The sequence below is a fragment of the Lampris incognitus genome, chromosome 9 (genome assembly GCF_029633865.1).
Source record: "Lampris incognitus isolate fLamInc1 chromosome 9, fLamInc1.hap2, whole genome shotgun sequence".
In the NCBI taxonomy this organism is placed as follows: Eukaryota; Metazoa; Chordata; class Actinopteri; order Lampriformes; family Lampridae; genus Lampris; species Lampris incognitus.
This window is the reverse complement of record NC_079219.1, coordinates 49,035,368-49,054,440: the sequence shown is the minus strand read 5'-3', so window position 1 is coordinate 49,054,440 and position 19,073 is coordinate 49,035,368. Positions and strand designations below refer to the sequence as shown.

Sequence of the window (19,073 nt, the reverse complement as noted above, 5' to 3'; positions counted from 1 at the left end):
GTAACACGGGGATTCGAACCGATGACCCTCATGTTGGTAGGCAACAGAATAGACTTCTATGCTACATGGACACCCTCTTCATCAGAATTATTAATGATATTAACAATATTCATAGTTAATTCAGTAGTTGTTATGCGAAATGGATCACTTTAACCTTTAACAGAGCATTGATCCAGGTAAGGGTTAAACGAATGCAGCTCTTACAACTACACAGACCTGTCCATTAGTAACACAGTCTGCAACTGTTGGTCATTCAGAAACTCTACTGCATTGGTTGGAGGTCAAGTGTTTTGTGCAAGGGCAACCTGACTTAACGCCTCAACAGTGTTTAGAGGGTTTTTTTTCCCACTTCTACCCAGTCAGCGATTTAAACCTTCAGACCTTTCGGTCATGTCACCCTCACAAACTAATATTTCCCATTTCTCCCTACAGTTCCGGTCAAAATCATCTTCCTGAGAGACGCAGAGCCACAACACCACTGGTGCTTCCCCTTCGCTGTGGACGGCAATCCTGAGCCGATTATTAGTTGGCTCTACAACGGCTCCGAGCTGAGTGAGGGTTTGTACACCTACACCCAGCTCATCCCTGACTCAGAAGATGGGTCCGTGAAACATGGCTGCCTGTACCTCGACAAGCCCACCCACATCAACAATGGCCACTACACTCTCATTGTGGAGAACAGACTGGGCCGGGACGAGGCCACCGCTATCGGAAATTTCATGGACAACCCGTTTGGCCCATTTGACCCAGAGGGGATTATTCCAGGTGAGACACAGGTGTTCATTAATATAGGGTTCTCCCAGTCAAGACTGTGCAGGGGACTTTATCGTACCATTTAAATACACAAGTACAGAGGCATGAATCAACACACTGCATACTAACTCAGGACCTTTTCATCAGGTTCTTTTACTGCTGACCATTTATCCCATGTACTGCACGTACTGTTAAAATCTGTAGAACTCAGCCACCCAGGTAGTGTAGCGGTCTATTCCGTTGCCTACCAACATGGGGATCCCGGTTCGAATCCCCATGTTACCTCCAGCTTTGTCGAGCGTCCCTACAGACGCAATTTGTCGTGTCTGCGGGTGGGAAGCCAGATGTGGGTATGTGTCCTGGTCGCTGCACTAGCACCTCCTCTGGTCGGTCAGGGCCCCTGTTCGGGGGGGAGGGGGAACTGGGGGGAATAGTGTGATCCTCCCACACGCTACGTCCCCCTGGCAAAACTCCTCACTGACAAGTGAAAAGAAGCGGCTGGCGACTCCACATGTATCAGAAGAGGCATGTGGTAGTCTGCGGCCTTCCCCGGATATGCAGAGGGGGTGGAGCAGCAACCAAGGCGGCTCGGAAGAGTGGGATAATTGGCCAAGTGCAAATGGGAGGGGGGAAAAAAAGGGGGGGGGGATCCAAAAAATTAAAACTCTAAAACTCATACTAACTTTATGTGATAGTGTTAATATGTTCTGTATGATTATAACAGTCGTGCTGTTATCTGTGTTCCCTCCCCTCACATGCTAGTCCCTAATCTGGATCCAAGTAAGTGTCTGGATGATTTTAGTGAAAATTCACAATATATGTGTATGTCCTTCATTATATCAGGAACCCCTTACACTTTTCATTTTCATGTGATGTGCACATAGGCCAACTTTCTGTACAGAAGGTAACTTGGAGGACTTGTTGTGTCTACTCCTCAGTTCCCACAAACAAATCAGACGAGGACGTCACAGAGAACGTGGAAAGTCGGGTGTTTGGGGTATGTGCAAAAAACAGAATTATCTAATATAAGCTTATACAATATAATAATAGTCATACTCTCTCTTGCACATTCTTTTATTCAAAACACATGACAACGCACACTGGTATGTTGACTTTTAAGCTGGTCTATCTTTATTGCTATGCGTAATATTTCTGTTTACGTGAAGCGTAACATGATTAGTAAATATCAGCAGGGATTACTGAGTGGCACTGATGAGAATGTGGTGAAATACTCACATTCACCTGTTTCCAAGATTTGTATATTCAAGTCACAAAAGCCAGTGTTTTCGTTGTTGTAAAGTTTTATCTCATCTGTGATGTTCTCTGTTGCACGCTCTCTCTCTCGCCCTCTCTCTCTCCTCTCTCTTGCCCTCTCTCGCTGTCTCTCTCTCTGTCTCTCTCATAGGTATCTGTGGTGGTAGGCCTGGCTGTGTTTGCGTGTAGCTTCCTCCTCATCATGGGTCTGATCATTAACAAATGTGGCCAGCACTCCAAGTTTGGCATTCATCGTAAGTTAGAGCTCATTTCAGTTTTCTTCAGCACGTGATCTGGCAGCGGTTTGACCTCTGGATCCTTTCTGAGTGTATGAATAATATTATTATTATTAATAATAATAATAATAATAATAATAATAATAATGCATTACATTTACATAGCGCTTTATCTAGACTCCAGTGGTGCAGTGGTTAGTGCTGTCGCCTCACAGCAAGAAGATCCTGGGTTCAAACCCCGGGGTTGTTCAACGTTGGGGGGGGGGTCATCCCAGGTCGCCCTCTGTGTGGAGTTTGCATGTTCTTCCAATGTTTGTGGTGGGGTGCTCCGGTTTCCCCCACCATCATTCATTCTTTATTATTTATTCCACTCACGGTAATGCGCAGCTCCAGACAGAAACAAGCAATTCATAATCAAACACAATGCAATTTACACATTCCATGATTGAAAAGGAGCAGGGAGAAAAAATCTTATTTTGCCTGCCCCTTACTCAAACCTAAATAAACAACAGAATAGATGGTTTGTCAGTCAGTTACTCAACAACCAATACTTTCAGCAACACGAGAAATGAAAAAGAATCAAAAAGCCATAAACAATAATTCACCATCAATTGAAAACCCATTACCTGACAACTCCATATTGTCTAATTATTCTTTCCTTATACATTTTCTTGAACTGAAATATATTTATACAACCCTTTAGATCGTTCTCTGAAGAATTCCACTGTTTGACACCACATACAAATCTGCTTTAAAATAGTAAGTGCATACTGATGTTTAAAATTAAATTTCCTTCTATGGTCCTTGTCCTCTGAACTAAAAACAAATAATTTTTGTAAATCTTCTGGTAATGCTCTGCTTTTTGCCCTGTACATAACTAGCAATGTCTGTAATTCAACTAAATCTTTGAGTTTCATTAGTCCTGACTTAATAAACAGTCCATCGGTGTGTTCTCTTGGGTCCACTTTATGAATAATTCTTACCACTCTTTTCTGTAATATCCAATGCTGCTCATGTACGTGTTGCTCCACACTTCCACACAGTAACTGAAATATGGCAAAATAGGTGAACAGTACAGAATTCGCATTACCTTGTAATCTAACACGTTCTTTGCTTTGTTCAAAACAGAAATACTCTTAGACACCTTTGTTTTTACATACGCTATATGTGATTTCCATGTCAGTTTGTCATCCATTATTACACCCAAAAATCTAAACTCAGATACTTTCAGTATCAACTCCATCTACAGACAGTAAACATTTTAATCCTTTTTCTGTTTAGTAAAAACCACAAACTTAGTTTTGTTCAAATTTAATGATAACTTATTTTCGTCAAACCATCTTTGCAGTTTGGCCATTTTATTTACAATGCTTTCTGCTAAACTTATTAAATCATCTCCTGAACTAAAAAAATTAGAGTCATCTGCAAACAAAACAAACTGTAGTATATATGACACTTCACATATGTCATTGATATATAAAATGAAAAGTTTCGACCCCGACACTGAGCCTTGTGGGACTCCACATTCAATCTTCATGCACTCAGACGTACTGCCAGCAAACTGTTCAAATTGTTTTCTGTTATCTAAATAACTGCTTAACCAATTTAGAACTACTCCTCTCACACCATATGTATGATATTTAGCAATTAATATGTTATGATCTATTGTGTCGAATGCTTTTTTAAATCAATAAATACACCTATTGTGTATTTCTTACATTCTATTGCTGTTGTAATATCTTCCATTGTTTTCATTAATGTTAAAGATGTTGATCGATTTGTCCGCAAGCCATACTGACTGTCACTCAGCAATTTGTTCTTTTCAAGAAAATAATTTTTGTACATACAGTTTTTCAAGCACCTTGGAGAATTGTGAAAGCAAAGACACTGGTCTATAGTTAGTAAAGCTGTGTTTATCTCCCTTTTTAAAAAGTGGAATAACCTTTGCTGTTTTCATTTTGTCTGGAAAACTACCTGTATGAAAAGAAAGATTAAAAATACAATTCAGAAAAGACATGCATGTTAGGGTTAATACTCCTGTCTGTGCCCCTGACCGAGGCATGGCAAGATGAACTGGAGTTGGTCTCCAGATGCTGCACGGCGGCTGCCCACTGCTCCTAGCTACACAGCTAGGATAGGTTAAATGTAGAGAAGGATTTCTCCATGGGGATCAATAAAGTATATCAAAAAAAAGTGCTTCACATTGAAGGGGGTAACTCACTTCAACCACCACTAATGTGGTTGAAGTGGCTGCCGCACGGCAGCCATTTTGCACCAGAATGCTCACCACACATCAGCTTGAGGTGGAGAGGGAGGAATCATTGAGCCAATTACATGGGGGGATGATTAGGTGGCCAGATGGGGAGAGCCAGGTTGGGAATTTTGCCACGACACCAGGGAACCCCCTACTCTTTGCGATAAATACCATGGGAACTTTAATGACCACAGGGACTCAGGAGCTCAGTTTAACGTCTCATCCGAAGGACGGCTGAGACATTATAACGAAGTGGACTCGTATACGTTGTGTTCTTATACTAGATGTACAGGTCAAGGGTATATTCATCACGTAGACTGCAATACACCCACACTTCTGACACTCTCATAAGGTTTTACAACCTGAAGACTTTTCTCGTTAGTGTTCAAGGTCTTTTACGCTGACTCACCTTCACTTTGTAGATGTTTCCTCTTTTTCCTTTCACGGCGGCTTGTGTAGCTTGTGAAACTAGCGACAAACTGAAAATGCCAAAATAAATATCTGTAAAAAGATGTATTCATGTTAACTGTGCTGCATAGAAAGATAGGGTTTCTGCTAAGGTGTAACTATGCATACTGTTTGGGTTGGCTATACTAAAGTGATCAGCCACAGAAAAAGATGGATGGATGGATGGATGTGTGGAAGGATGTTGGCCTACCTTTCTGCAATATGGGCTCTCTTCAATGCCCACCTCCCACCCCTGCACCTCCTCCCTCTCTCCTCCTCCCACAAAGTGCTTAAGTGGACCTGATTGCCTAAGTGGACCCCCTCCCAGACACTCCTTTTCCTGCATGCTTGCTCTCAGTCATTCCATTTTCTCGCAGGTTGGACACTGGGGGTTCTGTGGTTTACCTCGCCAAGTGGGGGCTTTACAATTTGGGCCTATTTGGTTGGCTTTTAATACATGCTGCAAGTCTGCATCACTTACCGCTTAGGCTTCCACTATGGCGTCTTTTGGTCGATTTGGTTCATTATTGGCCTGATTGCAGCATTGTTGATGATTGTGGTTATTGGCCCTTGCCATCATGTGTCCCCACCAGACAGAAAAATACAGAAAAATACACCAGAGACCATGAATTCTGTGACAGAATAAGCAGGCACTCAGAATTGCTTCATTTGATGAACAATGCAATCATAAATGGCTGGAGACTGATTACATCTCTCTCTCTCGCTCTCTCTCTCTCTCTCTCTCAAACACACACACACACTCCCCCCCCCTCTTTTTTTCTTTTTTCTTTTTACCTGATATCATTAGGTTCATCGGTGTTGGGTGCTGAGGATGATCTGGCTGTGTCACTCCGTTTCATGAACTTTGGAGCCAGCCCTCCTTCCTCAGATGAGGACTCTGGCCTGTCCAGCTTTGTGGAAAACCCACAGTACTTCTGTGGCATTATTAAAGACAAAGACATGTGTGAGTGTGAGCGCTGTGCTCCTAATCCACCCATCCTCCAGTACTACCAGCAGGATTTTACCTGTTATCTTTGATAACCTGTTGCTACCTTTTTTGTATGTAACTTGACATATGTAACTGCACAATCTGAAAGAGATCCGGTAACACTTTAAATTACAGGCCAAGGGCGTCCAGGTGGCGTGGCGGTCTATTCCGTTGCCTACCAACACGCGGATCTCTGGGTCGAATCCCCGTCTTACCTCCGGCTTGGTCAGGCGTCCCCACAGACACAATTGGCTGTGTCTGTGGGTGGGAAGCCAGATGTGGGTTTGTGTCCTGGCCGCTACACTAGCGCCTCCTCTGGTCGGTCGGGGCGCCTGTTCAGGGGGGAGAAGGAACTGGGGGGAATAGCGTGATCCTCCCGAGCGGTACGTCCCCCCTGTTAAAACTCCTCACTGTCAGGTGAAAAGAAGCGGCTGGCGACTCCACATGTATCGGAGGAGGCATGTGGTAGTCTGCAGCCCTCCCCGGATCAGCAGAGGGGGTGGAGCAGCGACTGGGGACAGCTCGGAAGAGTGGGGTAATTGGCCAGATACAATTACAATTAGGCAGGAAAAAAAGGGCGAAACATCCAAAATAAATAAATAAATTACAGGCCATTCATTAAGACCAAGCAGAAATAACCAAGTAATAAAGGAAAACAGACCAAACTTGAACCATGATGAGTGATAATTGTTCAGTAATAAATGAGTAAAATAGAGGTCTTTCTTCTTGTCATCATAATGTGCTGCTGAATATAATCCACATCAAACACTGTATGGGATAAATCACACTGTACAAAATAGAAGTATCTTAAGTGATGAACAGTATTTAGCTGTTAATCTTGGATATATGGTGAATATTGAATGTCCTGCTGAGTAACATAACCATTGTAAAGATAGCAGGACATTCAATATTCACATTATATTCAAGTTTAACAGCTAATTACTGTTCATCCATGTGATACAAAGTATTCAAAATACTTGTTTGTTACAATGTGATTTGTGATGTATCATATACAGTGTTTGATGTAGAATATATTTAACAGCACAATATAGTGACAAGGAAATAAACAAGAGATATAGAAAAGACCCTATTTTACTCTTATATTACTCAGTAATTACCACTCATCATAGAAAAATTACATTATTTTACTCAGAAGTTACTCAGTTATTCCTATGTAATGAATGGCTGGTAAGTCAAAGGTTACCAGAGATCCTGATATGTAAATAACAATAAAGTTTATTTCTACGGAAAGCATATCTGCTACTACCATTGTTATTGTTATTAGACAATGTGATCAAATCTAATCAGCATTGGGTGGAGTAAAAAAAAAAAAACAGTAGTCAACAGCGTCATCCTATGGATGGGCGCTTGTGTGTGTTTGCATGTGTCCACCACAAAAAGCATCATTTCAACAGTGTTGTCTATTGATACCATTAATTTTAAGCCTTCTTTGTTGACAAATACTAGGTGTCCAGCATATCAAGCGGCAGGACATTGTGCTGAAATGGGAGCTGGGTGAGGGGGCGTTTGGAAAGGTCTACCTGGCAGAATGTGCCAACCTTAGTCCAGACAGCGACAAGATGCTGGTCGCCATAAAGGTGAGTAGATAGGATCTGCAGGGACTTCCTCGCTATCATTTTGGATGTAGAAATTGAGGTTTATGACTGCTTTGAATCTACATTGTTAGGCTTGGCCATGGGCACGTTTTGAGAAAATTGTCTTGTAAAAGGTTTATTGTGTCATTTTCTGGTCTGATATGTTGTCACCTTTTATGCCATGATACAACATCCTGATTTTAGATCTTCTTAACAAAGTGGCTCGAATGCCTCTATTTACAGTCTAGCATCACAAAAGCCACAAAGCAAGCATCACCTTGTGTTGCTTTGCTTTTTTCCTTTCAAAATGGCCTCATTTAACATTCAGCCTTGTTCTAATGATAACATACCAGACATTCATTACTGCTTACATATACCCAGCATTTCTCTGCCACACACCATCTCACCAAGGCCCTAGGAATATTTGTTTTCTCCGTTTGACTTCCTGCTGTCTGCTTGTGACTTCAGAGTTCCTCTGAGTCAGTTAAATAAATCCATATTTATTTTCTCTGCCACAGACACTGAAAGACGCCAATGAGTCCACACGGCAGGACTTTCAAAGGGAGGCAGAGCTTCTGACGGTGCTCCAGCACCAACACATTGTGCGTTTCTATGGAGTCTGTACGGATGGAGAGCCACTGGCTATGGTGTTTGAGTATATGAGACACGGAGACCTCAACCGTTTCCTCAGGTGTGTTGTATTCGCAGTGCTGCGGTTTAGTTACCTGTGCGTCGGCGCGCTGGTGTGTGTGTGTGTGTGTGTGTGTGTGTGTGTGTGTGTGTGTGTGTGTGTGTGTGTGTGTGTGTGCACCTGTATGTGCACATACACACATAAGTGTATTTGTAGGTGCAGTCGCTTGAAAGTCTACATAGACATTCATCCTAGCATATGTGTGCATTTGTGCGCGTGTATTTATCAGTGTGTATTTATTACTCTGTGTGTGTGTGTGTGTGTGTGTTTGTTTGCACATGTGAGGTATGTAAAATAGTGTATGCAAAAAAATCGATTGGAATATTCTAAATGGAGCACTTCTGTTTACCACGCAAAGCTAAACAGATCAATATTTTGACAGGCAGTTGTACTTGATCAAAAGTTTGTTCTTAAATCAAATGTCTTCTGATGCTAATAGGAAAGTGAAGGTCATGAAATAACAGTCATGGTTTCACTGATCGCACAAAGGGGGTTTGGAGAAACAGTCTTTAATACGAACCTCCTCATGAAGAACGCCTCCTTTCTGAAGATCTGAACTCTGAACTCTGGTTTCTGAACTCACCTGTCATGGCTTGCTTTCAGAAAGCCTTTTGAATGTCACATTCTCCCATTCACCAACAAACTACAAGTGCTACAGTGTGCCTTTGCGCAATGCTTCCTCGCCCCACCTATCCCAAACGGTTCAGTGTTTATGTTGGATGTGAATATGGATGCGTGTACAGATGTGACATGTGAGATATGGCAGTCTGAGGACAGATGTCCTTGCCTGCCTAAGCGTGTGTTTCCCTATTATGTAAACTTGGCACATGGGGTGAACCATGTGTCAAAAGGGGGACGGTGGACGCAGTAAACAAACACTGGTTTGCGAGAGGCTTCACAAATTATTCCCACAATTTTTGTTCAAAATGTTTAATCAGGGCGGCATGGTGGCACAGTGATTAGCACGGTCGCCTCACATCAAGAAGATCCTGAGTTCAAGCCCCGGGGTAGTCCAACCTTGGAGGTTGTCCCGGGTCATCCTCTGTGTGGAGTTTGCCTGTTCTCCCTGTGTCTGCGTGGGTTTCCTCCGGGTGCTCCGGTTTCCTCTCATAGTCCAAAGACATGTAGGTCAGGTGAATCAGCCATACTAAATTGTCCCTAGGTGTGAATATGTGTGTGTGTCGGCCCTGTGATGGCCTGGCGGCCTGTCCAGGGTGTCTCCCTGCCTGCTGCTCAATGACTGCTGGGATAGGTTCCAGCATCCCCGTGACCCTGAGAGCAGGATAAGTGGCTTGGATAATGGATGGATGGTACAGATACGCTGTAAGGCTGAGCTACAAAACAAAGCATGCTCTGGAGAGAATAAGTGGCATCTGACAAGTCCATCAACTAGTTTTTGTGCAGAGCCACATCTGAAGACATTGTAATTTGGATGATAAAACTACCTACCATTGAACCCACCATGTAGGAAAACATCACATGTCACCACGCATGTTGTGTAGCTGCGTTCATTCAGACCCATAGACATTAAAGGACTTGGCCTTTGCACTTTTAGCTCGCTCGCTCAACATTTTCAAGGACAACCTAATTGTAAATCTCAAGGTAAGTTTTGGTTCAAGGTGAGCATGATGAAAGCCAGTTTGGGTGGGAAGGGCAACACATTCCTGTCTTGCGTTCAGTCTTTAAGCATGTCATGTTCACAGTGTGCAGAGTTCAGAACCAGAATCAGCTTTCTTGGTTAAGTGTGACTGTGCACGCGAGGAATTTGACTCCAGTGCACAGCAGCTTCTGGCACTTGCAGAGCCACACCAAAAAAAACAACAAACAAACAAAAAAGAAGAAAAAAGACAGACGAAATAAATGAAACAACAACAGGACATTGGAGGCAAGCATGTATGCACAATGGGTACATCCCTACTATACACAGTTTGGTTGCAGTTAATTAAAAACCTGTGCCCATATATTATATATTATACCATATTGCTTATATACTATATGGCCCATACACTATTCTATATACCACACCACGACTCCACAACCCATCATGCCCACACAATGCTATCATGGACACTATTTACTGTAGCACCTAAGCAGAGTAAGTTACAGTAAATATATCCATCAAAAACATCATCAACATCATTCTCTACCTCTTACGTACTCCTGTGTTTTACCCTTTCGGTGGTACATGGAAAGGACATGTGAACAAACACATTTCTTATTACTCAGCATGGAAAATGATTCTTTCAAGACTGCTGCACAATGTTGCAGGAACAGCAGCACAAATCTGACATTTCCAGAAGAAAAAGTTGTGTGATTATGATCAGAAGTGTGAATGATGCAGAAGGAAAGGAGCTAGCGGCTTGTTCCGCTCCGGGGCTGGACATGGCTGACGCACAACGATTCACACGACACCTGCAAAGTGTCTGAACAAACTATTAGACCAGATGTAGTGTCTGCCAGGTGTCTTCCATGGGAGACAGACTGGAAATCAAACCACACACAAATATACTGTTTACACAAGCATGCACACATGCACACATGCACACGCACACACACACACACACACACACACACACACACACACACACACACACACACACACACACACTTGGTGTGTGAGATATATGTTCACCAATGGATGGAAATCGCATTTCCAGCAGACAGAATGGGCGATGGGTCTCTTGGCCTCAGAAAGCAGCTGCTTCTCCTCCCAACCACCTGCCTTTTAAACTAATAGTGATTGTATAGACAACTTCCTTTCCTAGAAGGAGGAGGGGGAGAAGGAACAAAGTGGAGAGGCGGAATATTAGGACGGATGGAGACACATCCATGGTGATTTGCTCATTTAGACTGGAGTTAGACGTAGCAGTGGGTGTTTATTATGTACGAGGACAACCACGGAACATTCTCAGAAGGGAGAAAAGACATACAGCACATCTGTGAATCACATTATTGCAAATCAATTGAGGGCGTGCCACGAGCCTCATGCGTTGCATTAACCATCATGGTTAAGCGGTTTTATCAGGACGTGGCCAACTGACAATGTGTGTAATGTTTTTAAGATCTAATATATGTCCAAAATGTTCAATCTGCAGATTGCATGCTGAAGTCATTGTCCTTTAGGTCACCCGAGGCCAAAGCCATCATCATTGAACACCGAAGAACCAATTGTAGTATTCAATGAATGTAGTCGACCAATAGCATAAAACAATTGAGAGGATTGACAGAAATTGGACTGTGTTCCACTTCATGTGAAACGCATCCTTGTGTATATGTTTTACTACAGTGTGAGGACATCAGAAAACGTGATAGTACAAGTCATGATAACGGAGGTGATACAATAGCCGACGTCCGTTGCTCAGTGATTAGTGACACGTAATCTGAAATAGTGATATTCATAAGTAAAGTTTGTTTGACAGCTGAAATGGTCACTTATCCATGGAGGGTTTGGCTTCATTGCTGTTAGAGTTTTGACTGCTGACTGCCTAACTTGGATCTTCTCAACACCAGACTCCATTTATTACAATTGATAAAAACGGAAACCACTTTAGTTCCTTAAATCTTAATCTCGGAACATCCTAGACGATTTAAAGGCCAATTATAACCCCAATTTGGCCATAATGTCTGATTTGCGAGAGAGTCTGCACCAGTCTGTGCAGACTCTGTTCAGGTCACCATGGACCATTGACACACGTTATCTTGTAGTGTTTGGGGGTTAAGACTCAAATTGCTTGCTCCCCGATTGAGCCTTCGACCAGTCAGATCTGTCACGTCTATATCATCCATCCACCCATCCATCATCCAAGCTGCTTATCCTACTGAGGGTCGCGGGATGCTGGAGCCTATCCCAGCAGCCATTGGGTGGCAGGCGGGGAGACACCCTGGACAGGCCACCAGTTCATCACAGGGCCCACACTTTCACACCTAGGGACAATTAAGTATGGCTGATTCCCTGACCTACATTTCTTTGGACTGTGGGAGGAAACCGGAGAACCCTGAGAAAACCCATGCAGACATGGAGAGGACATGCAAACTCCACACAGAGGACCTGGGATGACCCCTAAGGTTGGACAACCCCGGGGTTCGAACCCAGGACCTTCTTGCTGTGAGGCAACCATGCTAACCATTGTGCCACTGTACCGCCCACATCTATATCAAACATGTTTAATTTTTACGACTTAAATCTGGACAAGGCTCGTAGTGTGAGCTGGTCAACAACACAAAACGTGAAGTGCGTGCACCTCAGAAAGACTAGAAATCTGCACATTTCAATTGTTTGCGCTGTCTTGACTTTTCACAGTCTGATAAGATTATAAAAGTCATGTAGTCTGTGTGGGTCTTTAAACCACCACACCCTACAAGATAAAGTCTGTTTACTGTCCATAGTGTTCTGTCTTCCCACATAGCAATGAAAATCTGACCCAGATATGGCCAACACTTCCAGTTTTCTTATGGCCCACATTCGGTGTAGAATGATGACGCTGACTCTTACTGCCAGAACTCAGCCACAGGTCACATAACAGGGGCCAGATTTCAGGTATAGTATGGAATACGCCATATCCGGGCCAGATCACGAAGGAAATCTGGCTCAGTTGTGGCCCACACCTGCTGCAACCTGGTTCATCGCATTTGGGCCATCTCTGGCCCAGTGCCAGGCTCTAAGTACCAAAAGTGAGCCAGTTAAGGACCAGATGTGTCTGCTTTTTGGTCGTTTTGCAGAGACCAGCAGTGCACACCCTCCATGATCTTGAAAATCAGTTTTCACACCCAAATTGTGGTTATAATTGGTCTTTAAACCGTCTAGTATGTTCTCAGCTCAAGATTCTTCCACTGATATTTCAACTCAAATGTCATGGGGCTGATGTTAGATTTATGTTCCACCTGTAGGGCCCATGGTCCTGATGCCCGTATCCTGGAGGAGGTAAAAATGCCTCCGATGGGGCAGCTCACTCTGCCCCAGATGCTGCACATCGCTGCCCAGATTGCCTCGGGCATGGTCTACCTGGCTTCGCTGCACTTTGTCCACAGAGACCTGGCCACCCGGAACTGTCTGGTGGGAGAGGAACTGGTGGTCAAGATTGGTGACTTTGGCATGTCTCGGGACATCTACAGCACCGACTACTACCGGGTAAGGTGCAGAGAATGGTAGAGAACCTGAGGAATGCTCAAAATACTCTTGTCAGTATGTTTGTGTATGTGTGGAGGTGGTTGTGGGTGTGGAGGACTCATTTAACATGGAGGTCATCCTTCACTATCTTCAAAGCATTCACTTAAAGGCAAGGCAAGGCACATTTATTTGTATAGCACTTTTCAGCAACAAGGCAATTCAAAGTGCTTCACATAAATCCACAGAATCAAATCCAAAGATTTGAATCTCAGTTTCTCCAAATTCAAGCTTTGGAAAAAACAAGTTATAGACGAAGTTATTAAAGGCAAGAAGAGCGCATACAGACAGAAATCTTTAATGTTATGATCTTCCTATTTAATTACAATTTACTTTACATGACATCCATCCATCCATCCATTATCCAAGCCACTTATCCCAATCGGGGTTGCAGGATGCTGGAGCCTATCCCAGCAGTCATTGGGCGGTAGGCGGGGAGACACCCTGGACAGGCCGCCAGTCCCTCATAGGGCTGACACATATTTTACATAAGATCTTTTTAAATATGAATCTTATTGCTCCTTGTGCGTATATGTTTTTACGCAGAATTTGTCATGTCCTGTATTTATTTTTGTGGTTGTGTCATTTTTGTGCCATGTATATGGAGCTTACTGTGTTGTGTTGTGGTCCTGTGTTGATGTTCAGTGTTGGAATTGTGCTTTTACATGCTGTACCAAAAGCAAATTTCACCAGCCTGGCTGTGAGGTCATTAAACAATCTGAATATTCAATCAAATATAAGTGCGGGCAAAACATTCACACCCTCACCTTGGGACTATAAATGCTTCAATGACAAATCTCCTTGCGTGTCCCTGCATAACTTATTGTTTTGCATGGACACATTAACACACCCTGCCTCCATTTTATATTCAGGTGGGTGGACGTACAATGCTGCCCATTCGCTGGATGCCACCGGAGAGCATCATGTACAGGAAGTTCACCACAGAGAGTGACATCTGGAGCTTTGGTGTGGTTCTCTGGGAGATCTTCACCTATGGTAAACAGCCCTGGTACCAGCTTTCCAACAGCGAGGTAAGCTAGCATCGCTCTGAACACGTCACTTAAAGAGGATGTTTGTAAAGCTAGTGATACAAAACACAACTTCAAATCAGCAATTAGATTCAACTTTTAATATCTACCAACCTTAAACATGGGGTAATAAAAGATTCAGCAACATTCTGTTATTTGTAAATGATTAATATTGTGTTTTATTTTGGGGGTTTTTGGGTTTATTCATAACTGTTCTCAGTTGTCTCAAGAACTATGAGGGAATGGTTTAGTCCTCATTGATATTCATGAGCTGACCTTTGAGGGCCAAATACAAGCACAGGTTGGTGGTGAGCACGTGCAGTCAGGGTAGGCAGGGTAGTGTGATAATTTAATCAAAATAACCATAGTGGTTAGCACGGTTGCCTCACAGCAAGAAGGTCCTGGGTTCGAGCCCTGGGGTAGTCCAACCTTAGGGATTGTCCCAGGTCGTCCTCTGTGTGGAGTTTGCATGTTCTCCCCGTGTTTGCGTGGGTTTACTCCGGGTGCTCCAGTTTCCTCCCACAGTCCAAACACTTGCAGGTCAGGTGAATCGGCTGCACTAAATTGTCCCTAGGTGTGAATGTGTGTGTGTGTGTGGGGGGGGGGGGGGCTGTGATGATCTGGGGGCCTCTACAGGCTGTCTCCCCGCCTGCCGCCCAATGACTGCTGGGAGAGGCTCCAGCATCCCCGTGACCCTGAGTAAGGATAAGTGGTTTGGATAATGGATGAATGAACCTTACAACAAATTCATAACAGCATGTCAAACTCTCACTCTAGTTACTAGTATGCTGTGTTAAAATGTATTTTTAATTGTATTTTTATGTCCTTGTCCTTTTTAAGTCCTTAAACTTCTAAGAGTGAAACGCCATATAGTGCACAAGCTCGCCTACTTTTTCAATGGGAAGGGCAGGCTTTGCTTTTTTTCAGGAGTGCCTATAACGTTGTGAATTTCGGAGTTTGCGCATGCGTACTGCGTAGCTTAAGGCGAAATCAATGACCGAGGAAAGGCACTGCTTATGGCGGGAGTGCGAGCCAATCAGAGCCATGAAGGTGATAAATTGCTACAATGTCATAGCGATTTGTGCTATCAATAAAGCAAGCTAGCTCATTTGAATTTGAGCAGCTTAGCTACACTTGAGAGCGAAATCAGTAATGTCGACCATTGTACGTCTTCAGAGTTTCAATAAACTGGATTACCAGCGAAAACTACTTGTCATCAAGCAAGGCAGGCCTACACCAGCTGTTTAGATGCTTTGATCGGATTTGCTGTTCATACATGAGGGTGTCTGATGACGTCACGAATTTCAGGGAGGGAAAAAAACATCGGCGATTGAAACTGAACTAGGCAGAACACTTAAAAGAGAAAAATAAAAAAACTGAATTCTATCATTTTGTGCTATTTATTTCAATAAAGAGGGCTATTATAAAATGCATGATGATGAAAGTAATAAGTGATGTTAGAAAATATTAGCGTTTAAACTTTGGTCCAACTTTAACAGGCAGCTCTGTTGGAAGAAGCTGTCACAGAATTTTTGATTCCCGCAAAGGATTATGTGGTTGCAATGTGAGAAACATTTCAATAGATTTTTGACTCCAACATCTTTGTAACCACTCATGAGAAATGTTGCACATCTCTATCTCCGAAAATTATTACGATAATGGTTAAGGATGGTAGAGCTGATTGTCCTCGTGATAAATTAAAAAAAAGACGCGTCGCATGGAGGCTTTGAGGGAAAACGTCTATGCTTTTACTCGTCTGGGGAAAAGCACTCCAGAATCAACACCCTCCAAATTGTCTACATCAGTGGTTCTCAACCTTTTTTGGGGTCCTGGACCCCCTGCGTATTTTTGATCTACCCTGAGGACCCCTCCACCTGATGTTGGGGAAGGGGGGTTGCAATTTGATGGAAACAGTAGAAACTTCATTTCAAATTGCATTATGGCATTTATTCACTCTTTGGGGCAAAAATAAGAGCTTTCAGTTGTAACTTAGATATAGTTAACAAAACAGAATTCTTATGCTTTAACTTTCAGATATATGTAACAAAACAGAATATGTATTCAGTAACTTTCAGATATATGTAACAACAGAATTTTTATGCAGTAACTTTTAACAATGCAAACGGGAGCGAGATCTCTTATTAAAATACAATAAATTACACTTGTGAAACAGATGTAATTAGAGAAAAAAGTCCTGTTACTCTTTATAGTTTAGGTAGATAAAGGTCTCAGTCACATTTGAGTAAAATAATCCTATTTCTATAAATGTCATAGGATCTTTTTTTTAAAGATATTTTATTTTCACGGACCCCTTGCAATTACACCACGGACCACTAGGGGTCCGCGGACCCCCGGTTGAGAAACACTGGTCTACATCATATGTGGGCTTTAAAGATGGCGACAACCATGTGACATAGACGACACACGTGTGGTCCAGCGCATTAGACCAACAAAATACGAAGCGAATAGAAAAGCGACACACTGCTATTAGTGAATTGAACTTTTATCCTAGCGTAGCGGTCAACCAACACAGGGATCGGCGGTTCGAATCCCCGTGTTGCCTCCGGCTTGGTGTCCCTACAGACACGATTCACCGTTCGCTAAGGCCCGCCCGCCTTAGTTACTGTTGCTAAGTCCGTCAAGCTTTAACATTATTTTACGGTTAATAAAAGTAATTACTTACCTTGAGCAGACAAAGCCGTGCTCGATGATCTTTGAGGGGTCCAGCTGGATTTGAGGACGTCCACATGGCTTTATCCACAGCCTGCACTTTTCAGGGTTTGATTTTGGTTTTGGAAAGGGAAACAAACGTACATGTCCTTCCAACCTCTCCGGGTAACGAGAGTCACTGTTAGAAGTGCCCCAGGCACAACGTTTAACAATAACTAGCTAAAAGTCCACAAAACCAGCTCGAAAATTAAGAAAATCTGAAACTTTTGCATCGGAGTCAATGGAGCGCGGCCATGAACGTGTCGGACCTCTGTCGGAGCCTGTCCTATGCTGCGCTGTGAATGGCCAGTCTGCGTTTCGGGGGCGTGGCTTAGCGAAGGGCGAATTGTCCGTGTCTGCGGGTGGGAAGCAGGATGTTGGTGTGCCCTGGTCGCTGCACTAGCGCCTCTTCTGTTCGGTCGGGGCACCTGTTCGGGGGGAGGGGGAACTGGGAGGGAATAGCGTGATCCTCCCATGCACCACGTCCCCCTGGCGAAACTCCTCACTGTCAGGTGAGAAGAAACAGCTGGCGACTCTACGTGTATTGGAGGAGGCATGTGGTAGTTTGCAGCCCTCTCCGGATCAGCAGAGAGGGTGGAGCAGCGACCGGGACGGCTCGGAAGAGTGGGGTAATTGGCCAGATACAAATAGGGAGAGAGAAAAAGGGGGGGGGGCTCTTTTTGTCCATATTCTAATAGACAGAGAAAGGCTAAAAATAAATTTAAAATAAATGTTAACTTAAACTTTAAACTGGTCACAGAAGACACCTCGGATGGTTTTTATTTGGTCACACTGGTGAATCTTTCTCACAGTTTCACATCTGACGAAAGGTGAAATCTCTGTTCGGGTTGTATCATACGTCAGGGTTATTTTACTTTACTCAGCCAGTCAATAAGTATGTAGTAATTAAGGGCAGTCTAATCCTGCCCGTTAAGCTTCTGCACCAAGAAGTGGGACTCCGTCGTGACCACAATGGTGCCATTACAGAGTAGAACCCTCTCTACTTTCAAGAGGAGGGTAGATCACTTTCCCATCCACTCAATCCTAATCTAATTGGCCTTCATTTTTACGCAGGGCCAATGACTTTTAACCTCGTTAACCTAATCCACTCCTGGCCAATAAAAGACAGCCATAATTATTGTGTTGCCTAAATAAGTTTTGGCAGTGATAAATTATCCTAAAATACTCTTTCCAGGCACGCCGTAGCAGTGGCCATTTTGGGAGGTTTGTTTCTGCCCGTTGTTGAAGTGTGAGGTTGTTTGCGAGGCTGATCTGCCATGATGGGATTCAGTGCTGACAGGTCTCCTCTGCTAATTGAATAAGAGCGGGGTTAACAGTGAATCGAGAGATTGAATCAACAGCCTCTTAAATGGAGAACTGAGGCTCGACGAGGCGCCTGCAGAACAAAATGTTCTATCTCACACAGGCGCGCGGGAAGGTGTTTGACGTAGGGGGGCTGCCAACAGAAACGAGAAGTGTTGAGGCGAGCCGGCGTGGAAGAACGAGTCGAGGGGCAGAGATCTCTTTTTAATCCCAACTCCCGTGCCCCATACACCGCACGACTCCGGAAGTATTTACGCCGGCCAGAACAGACTAGAACTGACAACAATGTAACGACACCCCCCGCCCCCGGTGCCAAGTGGTGACGTCAGTCCCAGTCACGGTCCTACAGTCAGTCAGTGAACCGTCTCCTGCTTAGTCTGAGTCGAACCCAAAAACAACAACAACACACGAATAACCACAACATGAACAACACATCATTAAAACACAATTTTAAAGCTAACATTAACAGTCCCATCAGCCATTGCGCTCCCCCAGCGCAGAACCACCGACAGTCAGAGCAACCGCCTCCCCCGATCGCTAATGTGACGTCATTGTTTTGTTTGTAAGGAGTGTGTGTGTAGCAGATTTAGAATGGCGTGTTTACTCACTTTATCATTAAAAACGTACATTC

General features: G+C 43.6%; 1 protein-coding gene across 1 annotated transcript in view; it reads left to right on the top strand.

Moving 5' to 3' along the window:
* ntrk1 (neurotrophic tyrosine kinase, receptor, type 1) overlaps window positions 1-19,073 on the top strand; it is a 52,419-nt gene that overhangs the window by 32,074 nt on the left and 1,272 nt on the right. Inside the window, exons 8-16 of the mRNA XM_056287000.1 lie at window positions 433-765; window positions 1,516-1,533; window positions 1,692-1,750; window positions 2,159-2,261; window positions 5,753-5,914; window positions 7,400-7,530; window positions 8,046-8,218; window positions 13,106-13,346; window positions 14,255-14,413. Of these exons, the coding sequence (XP_056142975.1) occupies window positions 433-765; window positions 1,516-1,533; window positions 1,692-1,750; window positions 2,159-2,261; window positions 5,753-5,914; window positions 7,400-7,530; window positions 8,046-8,218; window positions 13,106-13,346; window positions 14,255-14,413 (1,379 nt within the window). The remainder of the gene's footprint in view (window positions 1-432; window positions 766-1,515; window positions 1,534-1,691; window positions 1,751-2,158; window positions 2,262-5,752; window positions 5,915-7,399; window positions 7,531-8,045; window positions 8,219-13,105; window positions 13,347-14,254; window positions 14,414-19,073) is intronic.